Source organism: Leptopilina heterotoma, unplaced genomic scaffold (genome assembly GCF_015476425.1).
Source record: "Leptopilina heterotoma isolate Lh14 unplaced genomic scaffold, ASM1547642v1 Lhet_358, whole genome shotgun sequence".
In the NCBI taxonomy this organism is placed as follows: Eukaryota; Metazoa; Arthropoda; class Insecta; order Hymenoptera; family Figitidae; genus Leptopilina; species Leptopilina heterotoma.
Window position 1 is genome coordinate 742231 of NW_025111038.1, and position 17462 is coordinate 759692.

At 30.5% G+C, this 17462-nt stretch overlaps 2 protein-coding genes across 2 annotated transcripts; one reads left to right on the forward strand and one right to left on the reverse strand.

Annotated features, from left to right (window-relative positions):
• Window positions 1-681: 681 nt before the first annotated feature.
• Window positions 682-15157, forward strand: LOC122505414 (DNA polymerase epsilon catalytic subunit 1). The gene is made up of 18 exons (XM_043617011.1): window positions 682-920; window positions 1205-1328; window positions 1409-1627; window positions 1711-1937; window positions 2045-2288; window positions 4316-4632; window positions 4809-5608; window positions 5691-6132; window positions 6208-6799; window positions 6902-7116; window positions 7226-7409; window positions 7480-9155; window positions 9733-10378; window positions 10525-10626; window positions 12430-12704; window positions 13378-13510; window positions 13794-14005; window positions 14724-15157. The coding sequence occupies exons 1-18, from the start codon at window positions 835-837 to the stop codon at window positions 15040-15042; spliced, it is 6813 nt and encodes a 2270-aa protein (XP_043472946.1). The 5' UTR covers window positions 682-834; the 3' UTR covers window positions 15043-15157.
• On the reverse strand, window positions 15153-16653 carry LOC122505424 (ATP synthase-coupling factor 6, mitochondrial). The gene is made up of 4 exons (XM_043617034.1): window positions 16523-16653; window positions 16070-16220; window positions 15828-15958; window positions 15153-15418 (listed from the first exon to the last, which is right to left on the reverse strand). The coding sequence occupies exons 2-4, from the start codon at window positions 16210-16212 to the stop codon at window positions 15384-15386; spliced, it is 309 nt and encodes a 102-aa protein (XP_043472969.1). The 5' UTR covers window positions 16213-16220; window positions 16523-16653; the 3' UTR covers window positions 15153-15383.
• Window positions 16654-17462: the final 809 nt, after the last annotated feature.

Below are 17462 nucleotides of genomic sequence, written 5' to 3' on the forward strand. Positions count from 1 at the left end.
TATAATTAATCAATATTAATTATAACGCAGATTCTTTATACATTTCGTATTCTCTAAAATTCCACTGCAATCCCTGCAGTCACAAATGTGTTGAACACATGTTCCATTGTCCTTTAGAAAACGGCACTTGAGATGTTTTTTACATTACTTCGAAGGATTAGGTTTTATGACCGAAGAAACTCAATATCCAATTTCTATTTTAACTTTACTAGATTTACGACATTTCTAAGAAATGTTTTTCGTTCGTAATATATAAACACAACAAGTTTGGAATTTATTTAAGTGTGACAATTCTTCTAACAAAGAATTTCCTGTTTTCATCTCAGAGATTTTCGCTTTAACCCGTGGGAAATATTATTTAGAATTACCAAATTGTTTATATTTATTTATAAACTATTAAAATTTAGCGCTTTTATATCGCAATTCGATATATCGAGAATGTTCGAGCGAGATAATATTCGCTCGTCACATCACAATGGCGCTGATGATACGGTCACGTGATTTAAATACACTTTTAAGGCCAACGCAGAATAGATCTGTAACCGGACCGCAATCGTAAGCGTAACCGTAAGAATGAGTTAAAGAAGGATAGGTATATTGTTTATCCTTCTCTAACTCATTCTTACGCTTACGGTTACGATTGCGGTTTCGGTTACAGATCTATTCTGCGTTGGCCTTTAAGCGCGAAAACCGGGAAAACAGTAATGGCGGTAATGGCGAAATGTGACAGACTGAAAAAGTCATGTTCCCCAATTTTAACTGATATTATTTAGTATACTTAGTGTAATTGAAAGTGTGAAATTTTATTTCTCTGTATAAAATCGTTTTCTCAAAATGTCTGTCAATACTGGACGATATCGTGCGGATAGAAGTGACAATGCATGGAGGAGGAAAAATGGTCCAGGAGAAAATGTCCCCAGGTTAACATTTTTACTTTTATATTGTGCAGTTTTTATTTTATTTGGTGTGTTCAAAACAAGATTACTATTAACTTTTTACAAGAGAATGTTGAATAATACTTGATATCTTTATAATACTTTGTATATAATCTAACATTTTTATGAACTCAACTTAACCTCAAAATACATTGTATTATACCTTTATTTATATACTTTACAGTTGTATTTTTCATTATATGTACTTAAAACTTTTAAAAAATGAATTAATGTTTGGATTTTTGAGCATTTAAAAAAATGATTTACAGAGAAAATACTGCAGAGGCAAGACTGAACCAAGTAAACGAAAATATTAAAATTGATGCCTTATATGGGTTCCACAGAGTAACGGACGTTAAAGAAAGAATAGGATTTTTATTAAATATGCACGCGGTAATAAAATTTGCCTAATATTGACAAAACTCTGTATTTTTACTATGTTTACGTTAATGAAAGATATATTTTGGTTTTAGACGGACATTGTTGAAGATGATAAACAACTTGTTAGTGGCGTTGATTATTATTTTATTGAAGAAGACTTTACTCGTTTTAAAGTTTCCCTACCTTATCACCCATATTTTTATGTCTTGTGCCGAAAAGACACTATTCAGGAAGTCTCGACATATTTATTCAAAAAATACTCTGGATTCATTTTGAAAATTGAATTAGTTACTAAAGAAGATCTCGATTTGGTAATTTTAATTCAATTTATTATGTATATTATTATTATTATTATTGAATATTTATTAATTTTAATATTGTTTATAACTTTCAGCCGAATCATTTGATCGGATTGAAACAAAGGTATTTGAAATTAAAATTCTCAAATTTGGTAAATTTAATGAAAGTGAAAAGAGAAATAATGAGTGCAGTGAGACTTAATAAAGAGCGCGAGAAGAATAACACATATTATGATCAGTTGATGACGAAAACATTAAATCCCAACAATGTTCATGAGACAAAAAAAATGGTCGATCACATGGATAATATTCTTGACATTAGGTAAACAATTGAATGTAAAATTTCATGTTATTTTAAGTACTTTTATATTTATCATGTATAAGCAAATTGCCTTAACAGAATAGTTGAAACGAATATTTTTTTCGCAGAGAACACGATGTACCTCATCACGTTCGGGTATCAATTGATTTAAAAATTTTCGTTGGCGCCTGGTACTCGATAAAAACTTGTGGCACACAAAATCCTCCGATAATTACAAGGAGAGACGACATTGTCGAAAGACCCGAGCCAATTGTCCTTGCCTACGATATTGAGACAACAAAATTACCATTAAAATTTCCAGACGCGAACAGCGATCAAATTATGATGATTTCTTACATGATTGACGGACAGGTGTATTTTCACATTTCATCACCGTATTTAATTGATACATATGGGCAATTCCACGTGAGATTTAAGTCGATCTCTTAAAATCGGCCAAAAATATTTTTTTTCTATTCTGTAACGAAAAAAAACAGATAGAGTAGAACGGGGTAAAAAAGCCACATTTTTACATTTTACGCTATAAAATCTGAATTTAAAATTTTTTTTCTTAAATTTCCAATTGGTATTGAAAGTTTAGTTATTAAGCTTGAATATTCTTGACGGAAATATTTTTTATTTACAATAAAAACTATATTACTATAGGTACAACACCCAAACTAGAATCAAAAGTTGCGTATTACCTAATAGTATTTATGTATAATCTAAATCGCTGATAAATCGGTTTAACAGTTTTTAAATAAAAGTTAAATGGCTTTTTCACCCCGTTCTACTCTACGTATTTTTTTATTTTAGTTTAATTGTCCAAATTTTCGAGTTATGAATTTTCAAAGTTTTGGTCTTTTAATTGTAGACCTATATTTAGTAGCTTATAAGTCCGAAAATATTGAGTTTGGGAAAAAGTTGTCAAAGAATGAAAGTTTTAGTTTTCTTTCGACTTTTAAGAAATGTAAACAAAAATTTTTTTTAATTTTTTATTAAAAAAATTTTTTTTTTATAAAGAAATTAATTGTTTTTAACTTTGGGCCGGATTTTTTTTTTAATTTTTTTTAAATTTATTTATACCTTATAATATATATAGAAGATTTTCCAAAAAGTTCCGAAATGGGCCTGATGTGTTAAATGAGTTTTAAAACATTTTCAAAAATCACTTGCAAGCATTACCGTAGGATTTTTTTACAATTAACTTTTTAAAACTGTCTACAGCGTATAATTATTAATCTATTTGAGTGTTCGTTGTTTTAAATTAAAGGGTCTACGCTGTAGACATTTTTAAAAAGTTAATTGTTAAAAAATCCCACTGTGATTCTTGCAAGTGATTTTTGAAAATGTTTTAAAACTCATTTAACACATCAGGCCCATTTCGGGACTATATGGAAAATCTTCTCTATACTATAAGATATAAATAAATTTAAAAAAATTAAAAAAAAATCCGGCCCAAAGTTAAAAAAAATTAATTTGTTTATAAAAAAAAATTTTTTGTTTACATTTCTTAAAAGTCGAAAGAAAACTAAAACTTTCATTCTTTGACAACTTTTTCCCAAACTCAATATTCTCGGACTTATAAGCTACTGAATATAGGTCTACAATTAAAAGTCCAAAATTTCGAAAATTCGTAACTTGAAAATTTGGACAATTAAACAAAAATAAAAAATACGTATCTGTTTTTTTAGATACAGAATAGAAAAAAAATATTTTTGTCCGATTTTAAGAGGTCGACTTAAATCTCACGTGGAATTGCCCATATATTTGGTCGTTTTTTAAGAGTTTTTCTAGGATTATTCAATATCATTTGAACAACAAATTCAAATTTTTGCAAGTAAAAATATTTTAATGATTCCAAATTATAACACTGACTGATCTAAAATAAACAAATGAAATTTCATTTCAATCTAACTAGGATTATTTGAAAATATTAAAAATTGAATTTTTACGCGGTTTTGAATTTTTTTTTCAAAAAAACATGATTTTTTCTGTCTATCTTGTTGTATAAAAAAGAAACGACTTGACCTTTTTCAATTATGTGACCCCCTTAAGGAAATTGAGACTTATTTATGAAAATGAACTTTAGACCAAAGCAAAGCAGAATAAACTCTAAAAGTTATCAAATATATCCTATTAAATTGGCAATTTTTCCTGTAAAAAGAATTTTGTCAGGGAAAATCATTTTAATGTCAGTAAATTATCAGGGAAATTGCAAAATTGAATCTTGTAACCACCCTGATTATTAATGTATATTTTTATGAGTACTATTAATTTATACTTCAAACTATAATGTATAATTAAATTAATAGATAATATAATATGAATAACGTAAGATTATTTAATCTTTGAAGTTAATAAATATACAATTCAATAACGTTAGGAATTTTTTTTAGGGTTACTTGATAACAAACAGGGAAATAATTTCTTCTGATATTGAAGATTTTGAATACACACCAAAACCAGAATTCGAAGGCGTTTTCACGGTCTTCAATGAACCAAATGAAAAAGCTTTAATTAAAAAGTTCTTCGATCATATTAATGATGTAAAACCACACATATTTGTATCGTATAATGGTGACTTTTTCGATTGGCCATTCGTTGAAACAAGAGCTGCAATTCACGGGATGGACATGAAAGAGAGAATCGGATTCTCAAAAAACAAAGAAGGTGTTTATGTCAGTAGACCTGCAATGCACATGGATTGTTTATGGTATTTAGTTGACTTAATTAGACAATTACAATTACAAGTTGTTATTTATTTTTATTTTCCCCTTCTGAACCATATTATATATGGTGCTTTTAGTTTTTAAATTTTTTGAATTAAAAAATTTTACCTATTTTTGAGAATAATTTAACAATTTGAAAATAATTCCAATCTACTTCCAGTTGGGTAAAGCGTGACTCGTATTTACCAGTGGGCTCGCAGAATTTAAAGGCCGTTGCAAAGGCAAAGCTACGTTATGATCCAGTTGAATTGGATCCCGAAGAAATGTGTCGACTCGCCTCCGAGGAGCCAACAGTGTTGGCAAGTTATTCAGTGTCTGATGCAGTCGCCACATTCTATCTCTATCAAAAATATGTGCATCCGTTTATTTTCGCTCTGTCTACAATTATTCCCATGGAGCCTGACGAAGTTTTACGTAAAGGTTCTGGAACATTGTGCGAAACACTTTTAATGGTTGAGGCATATCACGCAAATATTGTCTATCCAAATAAACAGGAAGCAGAGTTCAATAAATTAACTGCCGATGGTCACGTATTGGATCAAGAGACGTACGTTGGCGGTCATGTGGAGGCTTTGGAATCGGGCGTTTTTCGAGCCGACATTCCATACAAATTTAAAATTGTACCGAGTGCCGTCGAAAAATTGATAAGCGGCGTTGAGGGTGCAATGAAACATGCAATTGAAGAGGAGGAAAAAATACCACTCGACATGGTTACGAATTTTGAGCAAGTTTTAGATGAGATAAAGACAAAACTTAAAGCACTGAAAGATCAACCGTTTAGAATGGAAAAACCTGTGATTTATCATTTGGACGTTGGCGCAATGTATCCGAATATTATTCTCACGAATCGTTTGCAACCTTCGGCAATGGTGAACGAAACTGTTTGCGCTGCTTGCGATTACAATAAACCGGGCGCTCTTTGTCAACGAGACATGAAGTGGATGTGGAGAGGCGAAACCAGTCAGTAATTTTCTTCTTTTTCTTCTTTATTTTGTTATACATTTTTATTTTTACGTTACATTTAATATTCTTTTACTTGCAGTGCCAGCAAGTTTGGGCGAATATCAACGAATACAACAACAATTGGAAATAGAGAAATTTCCATCGCTGTATCCCGGTGGACCAAAGAGAGCATTTCATCAGCTCTCGAAACAAGATCAGGCGCAATATGAGAAAAAAAGATTGACGGAATTTTGTCGCAAAGCTTATAGAAAAGTGAAAATAACGCGAACTGAGGAGAGAACTCAAACAATTTGTCAGAGGGAGAATTCATTTTACGTCGATACTGTTCGTGCTTTTAGGGACAGACGATACGAATATAAAGGCATGACAAAAGTGGCGAAACAGCAGGTTTCCGCTGCCATTGCAAGTGGTGACGCTGCTGAAATTAAATTGGCGAAAGGAAGAGAAGTCCTCTACGATTCCCTTCAGCTCGCTCACAAATGTATTCTGAACTCTTTCTATGGATACGTCATGCGACGCGGGTACTGCATTCTTGAAAAATTAATTTCTAAACTTTAATCGTCTCAAAGAAATATAATTATTATTATTATTCACAGATCGCGATGGTTCAGCATGGAAATGGGAGGCATTGTTTGTTACACGGGAGCGCATATTATTATGAAAGCTCGTGAAATTGTCGAACAAGTTGGCCGACCACTTGAACTTGACACCGATGGAATTTGGTGCATTTTACCAGCCTCATTTCCCGACAATGTTGTCATACAGACGACACATCCGAAAAAATCAAAAATTACCATTTCTTATCCGAATGCTGTGCTTAATTTCATGGTTAAAGACGAATTCACGAACAATGTGTATCATGATCTTGTTGATAAGCAGAATTTAACGTATAACGTTCGTAATGAGAATTCAATATTTTTTGAAGTTGATGGACCGTATTTGGCAATGGTATTGCCTGCTTCGAAGGAAGAGGGAAAGAAATTGAAGAAAAGATATGCCGTTTTTAATTTTGATGGTTCACTTGCCGAATTAAAGGGTTTCGAGATTAAACGACGTGGTGAACTTCAGCTTATTAAAATTTTTCAGTCATCCGTTTTTGAATCGTTTTTAAAAGGCGAAACGCTTGAACAGTGCTACGCTTCAGTTGCAAAAGTTGCGGATTATTGGCTCGATATACTCTTCAGCAAAGTAAGTTTAATTCTAAATAAGTAAATAAGCCTTCATAATTTTTATGTAAATTATTGTTTTTCGCATCTATTGTTTTATTATTTAAAAGAATGTATTTTTCAGGGAGCAAATCTTCCGGATTCGGAATTGTTTGAATTGATTTCCGAAAATAAGTCAATGTCGAGAACACTTGAGGATTATGGAAATCAAAAATCAACGTCGATTTCCACTGCCAAGCGACTCGCGGAATTTTTAGGAGATCAAATGGTAAAAGATGCGGGATTAGCATGTAAATATATAATTTCAAGAAAGCCTGAAGGATCTCCAGTCACTGAAAGGTAGTTGATAACTAAATAAAGTAAATTAAATTAAATTAAATTAATTATCTTATTACATCCATTGATTTTAGAAAAATAATTTGAACCCAATTTAAAAACATTTTTTTAGAGCTATACCTTTAGCTATTTTCCAATCAGAGCCAAGCGTTACTAGACATTATCTCAGAAAATGGCTGAAAGATCCAAGTATTCAAGAGCCAAATATTCGGGAAATTTTGGATTGGGGTTACTATATTGAGAGACTTGGAAGTGCTATTCAAAAAATCATCACCATCCCCGCAGCGATGCAAGGGGTAAGTCATTTTTTCTCTACAATTTCGGAGAATTTAACTAATATTTACTATTAAATTATATTTTTTGCAGCTTTCGAATCCAGTGCCAAGAGTCAAGCATCCCGATTGGTTACATAAAAAAGTTTCAGAGAAAAATAAAGCAAAATCCCAAATGAAAATAAACGAAATTTTCAAAGTTGTCCCCAAAGAAGTTGAAAATCTTGATTCAACAATGGAAGCAGATAGTGAAATTGACATTGAAGACATTGGGACGAGACAATCATCCATTTTTAAAGTTCCGGTAACATCCGCCGTTTCGAAGCGTAAACGGGCAGTATCATCATCAGAGGATGAAAATGAAACAATGACAAAATCATGGCAACAAGTTTTAGGCAATCCACCTTCAATGGGAACAACAAGAAAAGAGCTCATCGCTTGGATTGAATTTCATAAGCGAAAATGGGTCTATCAATTGAAACAAAAAGGCCGCGAACCCGGCGCAAAGAGAACAAAGAAACAAGTAGACAATAATTTTGATCATGTGAATCGCTCAGTTTTAAGAAATCCAACCAGTAGCACTTTAGGTGGATTTTTACGTCGAGCACAACAAAAATTACTCATTACACCCTGGCAAATAATACAGATAATTGAGACAAATGAGCCAGGCTTATTTCGTCTCTGGGCACTCGTCGATCAAGAATTACATCAATTACGTCTCATCGTACCAAGGATTTTCTACATGAACAGTCGCAACCCTCGGCCCGATCCAACTGAACAGCAAAATTGGCGAAAGTGCACAAAAATCTTACCACGAGGTCGCACCGTCTACAATCTCTTCAAGTACAGTGTCCCTGAATCGAAATTTCGTGACCATAAGGAGGGATTACTGAAAGAGTTGATGACACCAGACGTCGAGGGAATTTACGAATCACAAATGACACTCGAATTCAGAGCAATTCTGCAACTGGGTTGTGTTTGCACTGTTGATCGGCAAATGAGTGCAACGATTGCCGACGGTTCCGATACTTTCGAACTCGAACAACTAACCTTCAAGAGTGTTGGTTACCAACCGTATTTGGAACAAACAGGAGCCTTGAAATACATTTTCCTCTACCATCACTGGTCATCGAATCATCAGCGAGCAATTTGGGGATTATTTCTAACTCCCAGTAAACGTTGTCACATATTCGTTCTAAATTCGGCCAAAACTAGTCAGATGCCAAACATGGGCTCGTTATACACCGCTGAGAGGAATCTCGCTAATGAAAAACAATTGGAGGAAAATTTTAAAAATACACCGGAAAATTTACATTTCGAAGTGAAAGTCGAAACGGACGCAGTGAAAATTTACAAAGCCATACAAACAGCTTTGAAAAATTATAAAAATGAAATGAAGGGAGCAACAATTTTGGTTCTACAGACGGCAATGGAAGTTTCGCATCTATCAAATCAAATGCCGATGATAAATGAATTTCCATTCATTAAGACTCATATTGCGGATGTTGAAAACTTGTACAGTACTTTAGAGTGGCAGAAAGTTGGTGCTAAGGCGATGATACGACATTATTTGGAATGTGAAAAAACTTTGCATTTAATGTTAGAACAGTGTAGATACTTCCACGCACCAGTTGGAAATATTCCAATGGATGCGACACTATTTGGTGCCGATTTATTTTATGCGCGACACTTGCAGAAGAATAATTTTGTTCTTTGGTGTTCGCCAACTGAAAAACCGGATTTTGGGGGCAGTGAAAATGACGATAATCGGTGAGATCAAAATTATTATATTATATTTTTTATTAATTTCATTATTTTTATATTAATAGTAATTCATTTAATTTAATTTCTTCTTTCTTTTAACTATAATCAATATAATTTTTCATGGGAAAAAATCAAAAAATAGCTAAAAGTCCCAAAAAGTTAGCACCGCACCCTTCTTTTTTCTCTTTAGATAACAAAAAATACTAAATTATATATATATATATATGTTCCAAATTTTAATAATCATATGCAAAACATACAAGTTTTTAGTTATTTCTACTAGGATAAAACTTTACAGTGGGAATGAAAAATAATAGAAATGATACTAAAGGTTTCAATTTTTAAAAAACTTGTAATTTTTTTTAAAAATGTTCAGTCAATGGAACTTTATATTGCAGAGTTTTTATTTAAGTAAAGATTTATTTATTTAATAGAATTTTTGTATGACAGATTTTCTAGTTCACTGAATTATATAGCGAACCTGATTGGAGATGATAATTATGAACTAGAATTTATTTGAGTAATTCACAATTCTATGAATTACCCTGCATTAATATAATTTTAATTTAATTTTAATAAACAGATTGCTTACGGATTTTGAAGACAGTTCGAGTTGCGAAATCAACAAAACTGGCACTTACTCGAGCATTTGCGTTGAACTGGAAATTGACAGTTTAGCGGTGAATACATTACTTCAGGCTCATCACGTAAACGATGTTGATGGAACCAGTTCATTTGTTGCATTTCATAGTGCACCACAAGCAACACTGCAGGAAATGATTGCCGGTGAATCGTCAACATTAGGAATTCCAAGTTACGATGAGACAGCATTGTGCAGTGCGGCTTTTAAAGTGTTGCGAAATATGGTGAACGCCTGGCTGAGAGATGTGACTATTTACAAGAATATGTTCGCTGATTATCAGATAATTCATTTTTATCGCTGGCTTCGTTCACCACAGTCTTTACTTTACGATCCTGCACTACGTCGAACACTTCATAGTTACATGAAAAAGTTATTCCTTCAATTAATCGCCGAATTTCAGAGACTCGGCTCTGTTATTGTTTTTGCTAATTTTAATAAAATTATTCTTTGCACGAAGAAAAGGAGCGTTCTCGATGCATTAGGATATGTCGAATATATTGATCAATCCATTCGACGAAAGGAATTGTTTCACAGTATTGATATTCGTTTTGAAAAATGTTGGGAATATTTGATATGGCTGGATTTGGTGAGATAATTATTTAACTTAATTAAATATCAATTCAATTAAAATTAGTTAAAATTAAATAATAATTATTTAGGAAAATTAAAATCAATTTACGAATTAAATTTGTCCTTTTTCAGTTTTCTTAATCAAAAAAATGTAATTTGCAGACGAATCATGGTGGTGTTCGAGGCAAAGTACCAAAGTCAGTTATGGAAGAAAGTCAAGCCGAACAAAACGTGGATGATGAAGAGGAAGAAAGTGAAGAAGGGGTAAGAAAATTAAATTTCATAACAAGCTAACGAATTAAGGGGTTACACCACTTTGACCTGTTCAAAACATAAGCTTTTTCAACAATTTTTATTGAAGAATAGAAATTTTTTTAGGAAAATTAAATTACAGTAGGGTATTGTACTACTCTTGAACTACAAAAAAATATATATAAATTTATTTTTTTTTTTAAATTGTCGGTTTGACAGATGATATCTTAAAGTGCTTTAAAAATGTATTGCCATACGGTGGACACTATAACTCGGTCCAGAATTAAGCTAGACCAAAAAGTAAAAATGCTTTATTTTCTGTAGCTCAAAATCTAGCGAAATACGTATCCGTTTTAAAAAAAATTTATTTTTCGCAAAATGGCATCGATTTGAAGGAAAAAGTCCGTATTTTTGCCTAAATTTCATAATTTAAAGTTGTCTAGAAAATTTAAATATTAATATTTCGAAAAATCCGTACGTATTTCGCTAGATAATTATATCACAAACAAAATAAAAAAAGAATTAAGAGAATCGATTGAAAATTGTGGCAGCTAGAGTGTCCACCGATTTTTAAAATACAGTTTTGAGAAAAACGAGTTTAAAGTTTTCATTACAATGTAAACGTTAGCGCGCGACCCTGCTTGAACAGTTCGAAAATTGTCTTTTTACTTAAGATATCGATATATAACTAATGACATATCATTTTGGTGTCCGCAAAGAGTATTTTAAGCAAAAAAAATTTTTTTCAATTTTTTGAAAATTTCAAAGTATATTTTCAAATATACCCCTTAAATGAATTTAAAGATAACAAGTAGGGTAATGTCACTTTGAGTGGACCGCCTAAGCTTTTTTTCTAAAAAATTCTTTATGAAAGCAAATTAATCGGAGGTTTCTATTCCAAGCTTTAGCTAATTTTTAAGAAATGAAAAAAGTGTAACCTTGAGTGGACCACTCCTAAAAAATTGTAAAATGTATTCTAAATTCTGTAATGTATTTAATATTTCTGATATATTGAAACAAAATTTATGCTTATGCAGCTTCAGACCATGATTGTGTCGCAATGTTTACAAGTGAAACCATTTTTAATAATTTTGGCACATATCACATCAAAATCATAAAAAAATTAATAAAGAACATAAAACATAGTTTCAAACCAATTTATTGTTAATTTATTTCCATAAAAATGGTAAACTGATATTAAAAATGAAAAAAACAAGCAGTCCACTCATGGTTATAAACAGTGGTCCTGGTGTCATGGTGACATGCAACTTTTTATGGCAGACACAAAAAATTTTTTTTGTGTCAAAATTATCACTTAATTAAACTAAGACAATCAATTTCAATGTCCAAAGTAGTAGGAAAAAAATAAGTTACCTTTTAAAACTTAAATTTTACACTACTTTTACACTTCCGAATCACTTTACTCATTGTAAGAGCGACTTCTTTTTTGGTTTGTGTTCTTAAAAATGCGTTACATTAAACAATAACGTATATGATTATCGCGGAACATAATTTCTTACGGTTTCTAGGTGCGGTGCTGCTATTCGTTTTATTTATTTCACGTTACCACTGTCAGATAACTTAAAAGCTCAGGCGGTCCACTCAATTTGACATTACCCTATATTACTTTAATTCAAGAACACATTTTTGCTTTCTAATTAAGTAAAATTTTTTAAAAATCTAAAATTTTAATTTTTGATAGAAGTAGGTAATTTTTAATTTTTTAACAAATTTAAAAAAAACATTTAAACAATAAATACTTTTTTATAATATACATCTAGATAATAACTGGACATTTTATTTTTAAATATCTAGCCGGAAATAATAATGAATTGGAACTTAATGGAATATTTACCAAAAGAAGCGGCTTGTCAAACAGTTTTCAGCAATATTATTGCGGGTTATATAAATGCAATTTATCAGCACATGAATGACAACGAACCAGGAAACTCGACTCCACGTCCAAGACAAAGAAGCCAAAGTGTTTCCAGTCAAAGTTTCACGCAACGTCTTGGTTTGGCGAATTTAGAAAACACTGCACAATTTGCTAAAACTTTAATCACTGGCGAAATGTCGCAGAAACTCTTTCAGTTAATAGATTTCTATAGTTTCTTTAATATTACACATCACTTACAAGTAAAACTACCCAAGTTTCAGACGCCGAATTTATTGAAACTTTTCATACGTCAAGAGGGATAAAAAATAAGATATACGTGTTTTTTTATATCGGCGGTAACTGACTTTAAAGGGTAGAAACTACCCTTTTAATTTTAAGGGATGTAAATTCAATAGTTATCTTAAAATTGCTTAAATTCGATGGAAACTGGTTACTCGGGGGTTTTTGGGGTCGCTGATTACGAATTCGATGTCAGTTTTTCAAAATTCAAAATGGCGGTTCCCGAGTAACCAGTTTTCAGCGAATTTAAGCAATTTTCAGAAATCTCGTCCGCCATTTTGGAACCGCCATTTTGAATTTTGAAAAACTGACATCGAATTCGTAATCAGCGACCCCAAAAACCCCCGAGTAACCAGTTTCCATCGAATTTAAGCAATTTTAAGATAACTATTGAATATTTACATCCCTTAAAATTAAAAGGGTAGTTTCTACCCTTTAAAGTCAGTTACCGCCGATATAAAAAAAACACGTATATCTTATTTTTTATCCCTCTTGACGTATGAAAAGTTTCAATAAATTCGGCGTCTGACACTTGGGTAGTTTTACTTGTTAGTTAAATGTTTACAAACTAATCATTTGTTTTACAGACTCATTCAGAAAATACACAAAAAATTGCCCGAGAAAGTATTAAAATCGGAGGAAAGTCCTCATTTAGGTACAATAGTTTCTGGAAAACGAATAGTCAAACCCGCAGTTGAAGTAACAAAAGCAGTTTGTCAAGTAAATATATTTTTTTATCGTAAAGAATAAAATTTTTTACAATTTTTTTATTTAAGTCAATGGAAATGACTTTAATCAGAAACTTTTCTTTTTTGTAATTTTATATTTTAATCCAATAATTGAAAATCTATATTGAAAATAAAAATAGTTCTAAATTTTTAAGTTCATAATTATTTAATCAATAAATGAATTAAAAAAAGCAATTATTAAAAACAAAAATTTAAAGTTAAATTGGATTTTTATAATTTAATTTAATGATATATAAATTAATAATTTTTTTTAGGTTTTATCACTGGACAAAGAAGTCACGGAAGAAATTAACAATCTGAAAGAAAATTTATTGAGATTAGTTAATGTTAGTGTATATAGTGATGAGGCTGAATGGAGAGATCCTTCCGTTTCCTTCACATTGCCGGAAGTAATTTGTCAGGGTTGTAACCATACCAGAGACATTGATCTTTCACGAGACAACTATCGTGCCTTCGAAAATAACAGGTAAGTACTGAAAAAAGAAAATTATTTTTAATTCACTATGGAAATATTACTAAACATTTAGGTCACTTCGATGGCTTCTAAACAGGGACCTTCACGGAAATCGAATTTTGATTTCGTTATATGTTATAACAAAACGAAATTATTAATGTATTTTGATTTTGATTTGGTAACGAAACAAAAGTCCATTCCACTTTAGTTTTGTTTGCTGATATAGAAACAAAAGTCACTTTCTATTTTGATTCTGATACAGTAACGAAACAAAAGTCTACTTCAAATTACATTCGGTTTTCTTATGGAAACAGAATTCGATTCGAATTTCTACTTCTGATTTGGCATTGAATCAAATCTCAAAACGATATTATCTTCTGATATATTTGATATGCGCAACAAATTTTACGCATTTAAAATGTACATCAAACGTTACTGCGCAAATTTATAGTGTATATAACATGACATCAATACATAAAACATTATTTCCCTCGATATTAAAATATCTAAAGTTTTTATTTTGATTCAGATATTTATATCATAATTAAAAAGGAAAGACTTTTCATTCTGATATTGGAATCAAAACTAAACAAAGTGGAATTTTGATTTTGTTATAAGAATCAGAACATAAACAACATTTATTTTTGATTCAGTAATCTAAATTATCATATCCGAATAAAAACAAAATAGTTAAAAATAAAATTTAATTTGAAATTTTTTTTATATTTAGACAGGTGTGGAAATGTCCAGTTTGTGAGATGAGTTATGAAAATGATGAAATTGAAATGGCACTATTGGATCTTTTAAATCGAAAAACAATGGCTTATATTCTTCAAGATTTACAATGTCGTCGCTGTCTCGAAGTGAAAAAGGACAATATTAAAGAATTATGCCAATGCGGTGGTAATTTTAAGACATTAATTACCAAAAAAGAAATGAAAGTTTTTGCAATGATTCATAAAACAGTTGCTGTTAAATGTCAAATGGAAATTTTACTAGAAGCTTTGGAAAATACAAACCTCATCGAAATCATTGAACCAATGGACTAAAAAATAGATAAAAAAATTTTTTAAGAAAAATTAAAAAATAATGATGTCAGTTCTGTGAACTGTAAATATTTTTCTACGTGTAAGTTAAAATAATAAATTTCAACATTTTCTTAAATTTCTTCATATTTTATTCTATTTAAGGCAGGAAAATGATCATGACAACTATTAATTGAAATTACAATTAGGTTGAACAAAGAGAGTCGGGTTTTTAATTAAATAATTGAAAAAAAGTTCCTGTACACATATGCAAAACAATCACTGATTTTTTGCGAATCCATTTGAATCTAAAGGATTCCAATTTTTTTCATTCTCTACTTCCTTAATGGCATTCCTCCTATGGTTTACTTTTCTGCGGTTCCAACATTTACTTTGGGTTCTGTAATATCAAAAAACAAGAATTATTCTACTTTTTATTTGCAGTTTTTTTAATTTTACCAAATTCGATTTATTTTTATTAAATTTAAAACTTTTTTACGGGTTTCGTGTAAAAAATATAAAAACTGTCAAAATCTGGTAAACCTTATTTTTCAAATTTAATTTTTAATTAACAAACTATCAAAGAATAATTTAATAACTTGAACTTAAAGTTCTTGCTGACAAAACGAAAAGTGCAGTCACAATATTACATATATTATTGTAAAATTTTCTTAATTAATATTACTGATAATTTTTTTATGTTTACAACCATTTATTCATTTATAAAAAATCACTTTTTACAAAGTTTTGAAATGAAATAGATAATAAATTTTGTTTACCTAATTAAAAATGAAATGAAAGTAACAAACCTGTGAATTTGAATTGAGGGAATTGTGTCATATCAGTTTGTCCATCTCCTCCGTATTGTTTAGCAATTTTTTCTAATTCTTGTTTCCTTTCTCGCTCAATTTCTGGCGAAGGATCAACTAATTTACCACCCCTTTATTTAAAAAAAGGAGTTGAAGAAATATTAGTTGAATATTGAAAATAAACTCAAATATTCTTTTCTATAAAAAAATAAAAATTTACAGGATAATTTTAAATAACTTACGAACTCTTTGATTTGTATTCTCTAATTTTGTCAACAAACAATTTTTGAATAGGATCGCTTGCTGCTTGTAAAGCAGGTGCAGTAATTCCGATATTTCTCTTTACAATTTTTGGAATTGACACAGTAATTCTTCGGGACAGCATTTTAAAATCTGAAATCGAAAATTAGTTTTATATTCCAATAAACATATAAATTATTTGAATAAATAAGTAGTTGATTTCCAATAAATTCATTTATTGATTTTTAAATTAGTCGAAAATAAATATTCTTTCTATACATTATATAATATTTGGAAAACATTTTTAGGTTATGAAAAGTTAAATACTATATTAAATACTCATGTACAATGAGAGAATCGAAAAATATTACTTGTAAATTGACAAAAATAGAAAAGGATAGCTTAGTAAAAGTTGGTATTACTAAATTAATAACGAGTTTCTTTGAAAAACTTACTTTTTATTTTTCTGATTTATTTCTGTAGAAAATCACTGTGACAAATCAGCTGCTACAAAATGAATATGGCCGACTCCGACAATGACAACATGATTCAAATAAAAATTATATTCACCAACTGAAACACATTAGTATTTAAAAATAAACAAACACGAAATATTTTTCAAGCATGATGAAAAATAAAAAAGGATAAAAGAAATTGCAATTTTATAAAATGCAAATATTTTAATCACTCAAAGAAGCAGGTTGTGTTTTCAAATTTTTCAGGTTCACCAATCGCTATACTTATAGTCATGTAATTCCCTGTGAAGTGCTCTGTCGCTAAACCAGAGAAAAATTTAATTTTGTGCTATTATTTTCGTTATTTTCTAATAGATATCATCTCTGTGTTATAAATAAAAAAAATAGGATAATTGAACTTATTTATTAATAAATTTTTGCATGATACTTTCTATTGTTTGTCCAATCTAATTAGGAAATTTGGTCACATAATTTGAGGTTATATTTTACATTTGTTCATTAAAAACATTAAAAACAATTTTCAAACATTGAACAATAATAAGAATAATAAGTTGTTTTCTTAGTTTTACCAAAAACAATTAGCGTTTATTTTATTTCTTGGATTTCTTGTTTTTTGTAGGAATTTGGTGGAAAATTTTAATTTTTTCATGTTGCCTGGAAAGGGAATTTGAACCAATCAGTGTTGTCTCCCCACCCACACGGTGTTGTCAGTTTTAGTCCTAGGGGAATAAACCTAGTGGTGTAATACAAGTTCTCTCTCTGGGCAATTGGCCGGTTGTTGTGAATCTCGGGGGAGGCAGAAGGCAGAACTTGTTCTCAGTTTCATTCATGAACCTCGGGCATAGCCATAATATTCAATTTGTAATCCTTTATTGTGTACGGATTCGTCGTGTACAGTGCTGCTTGAATGTGCGTGGAC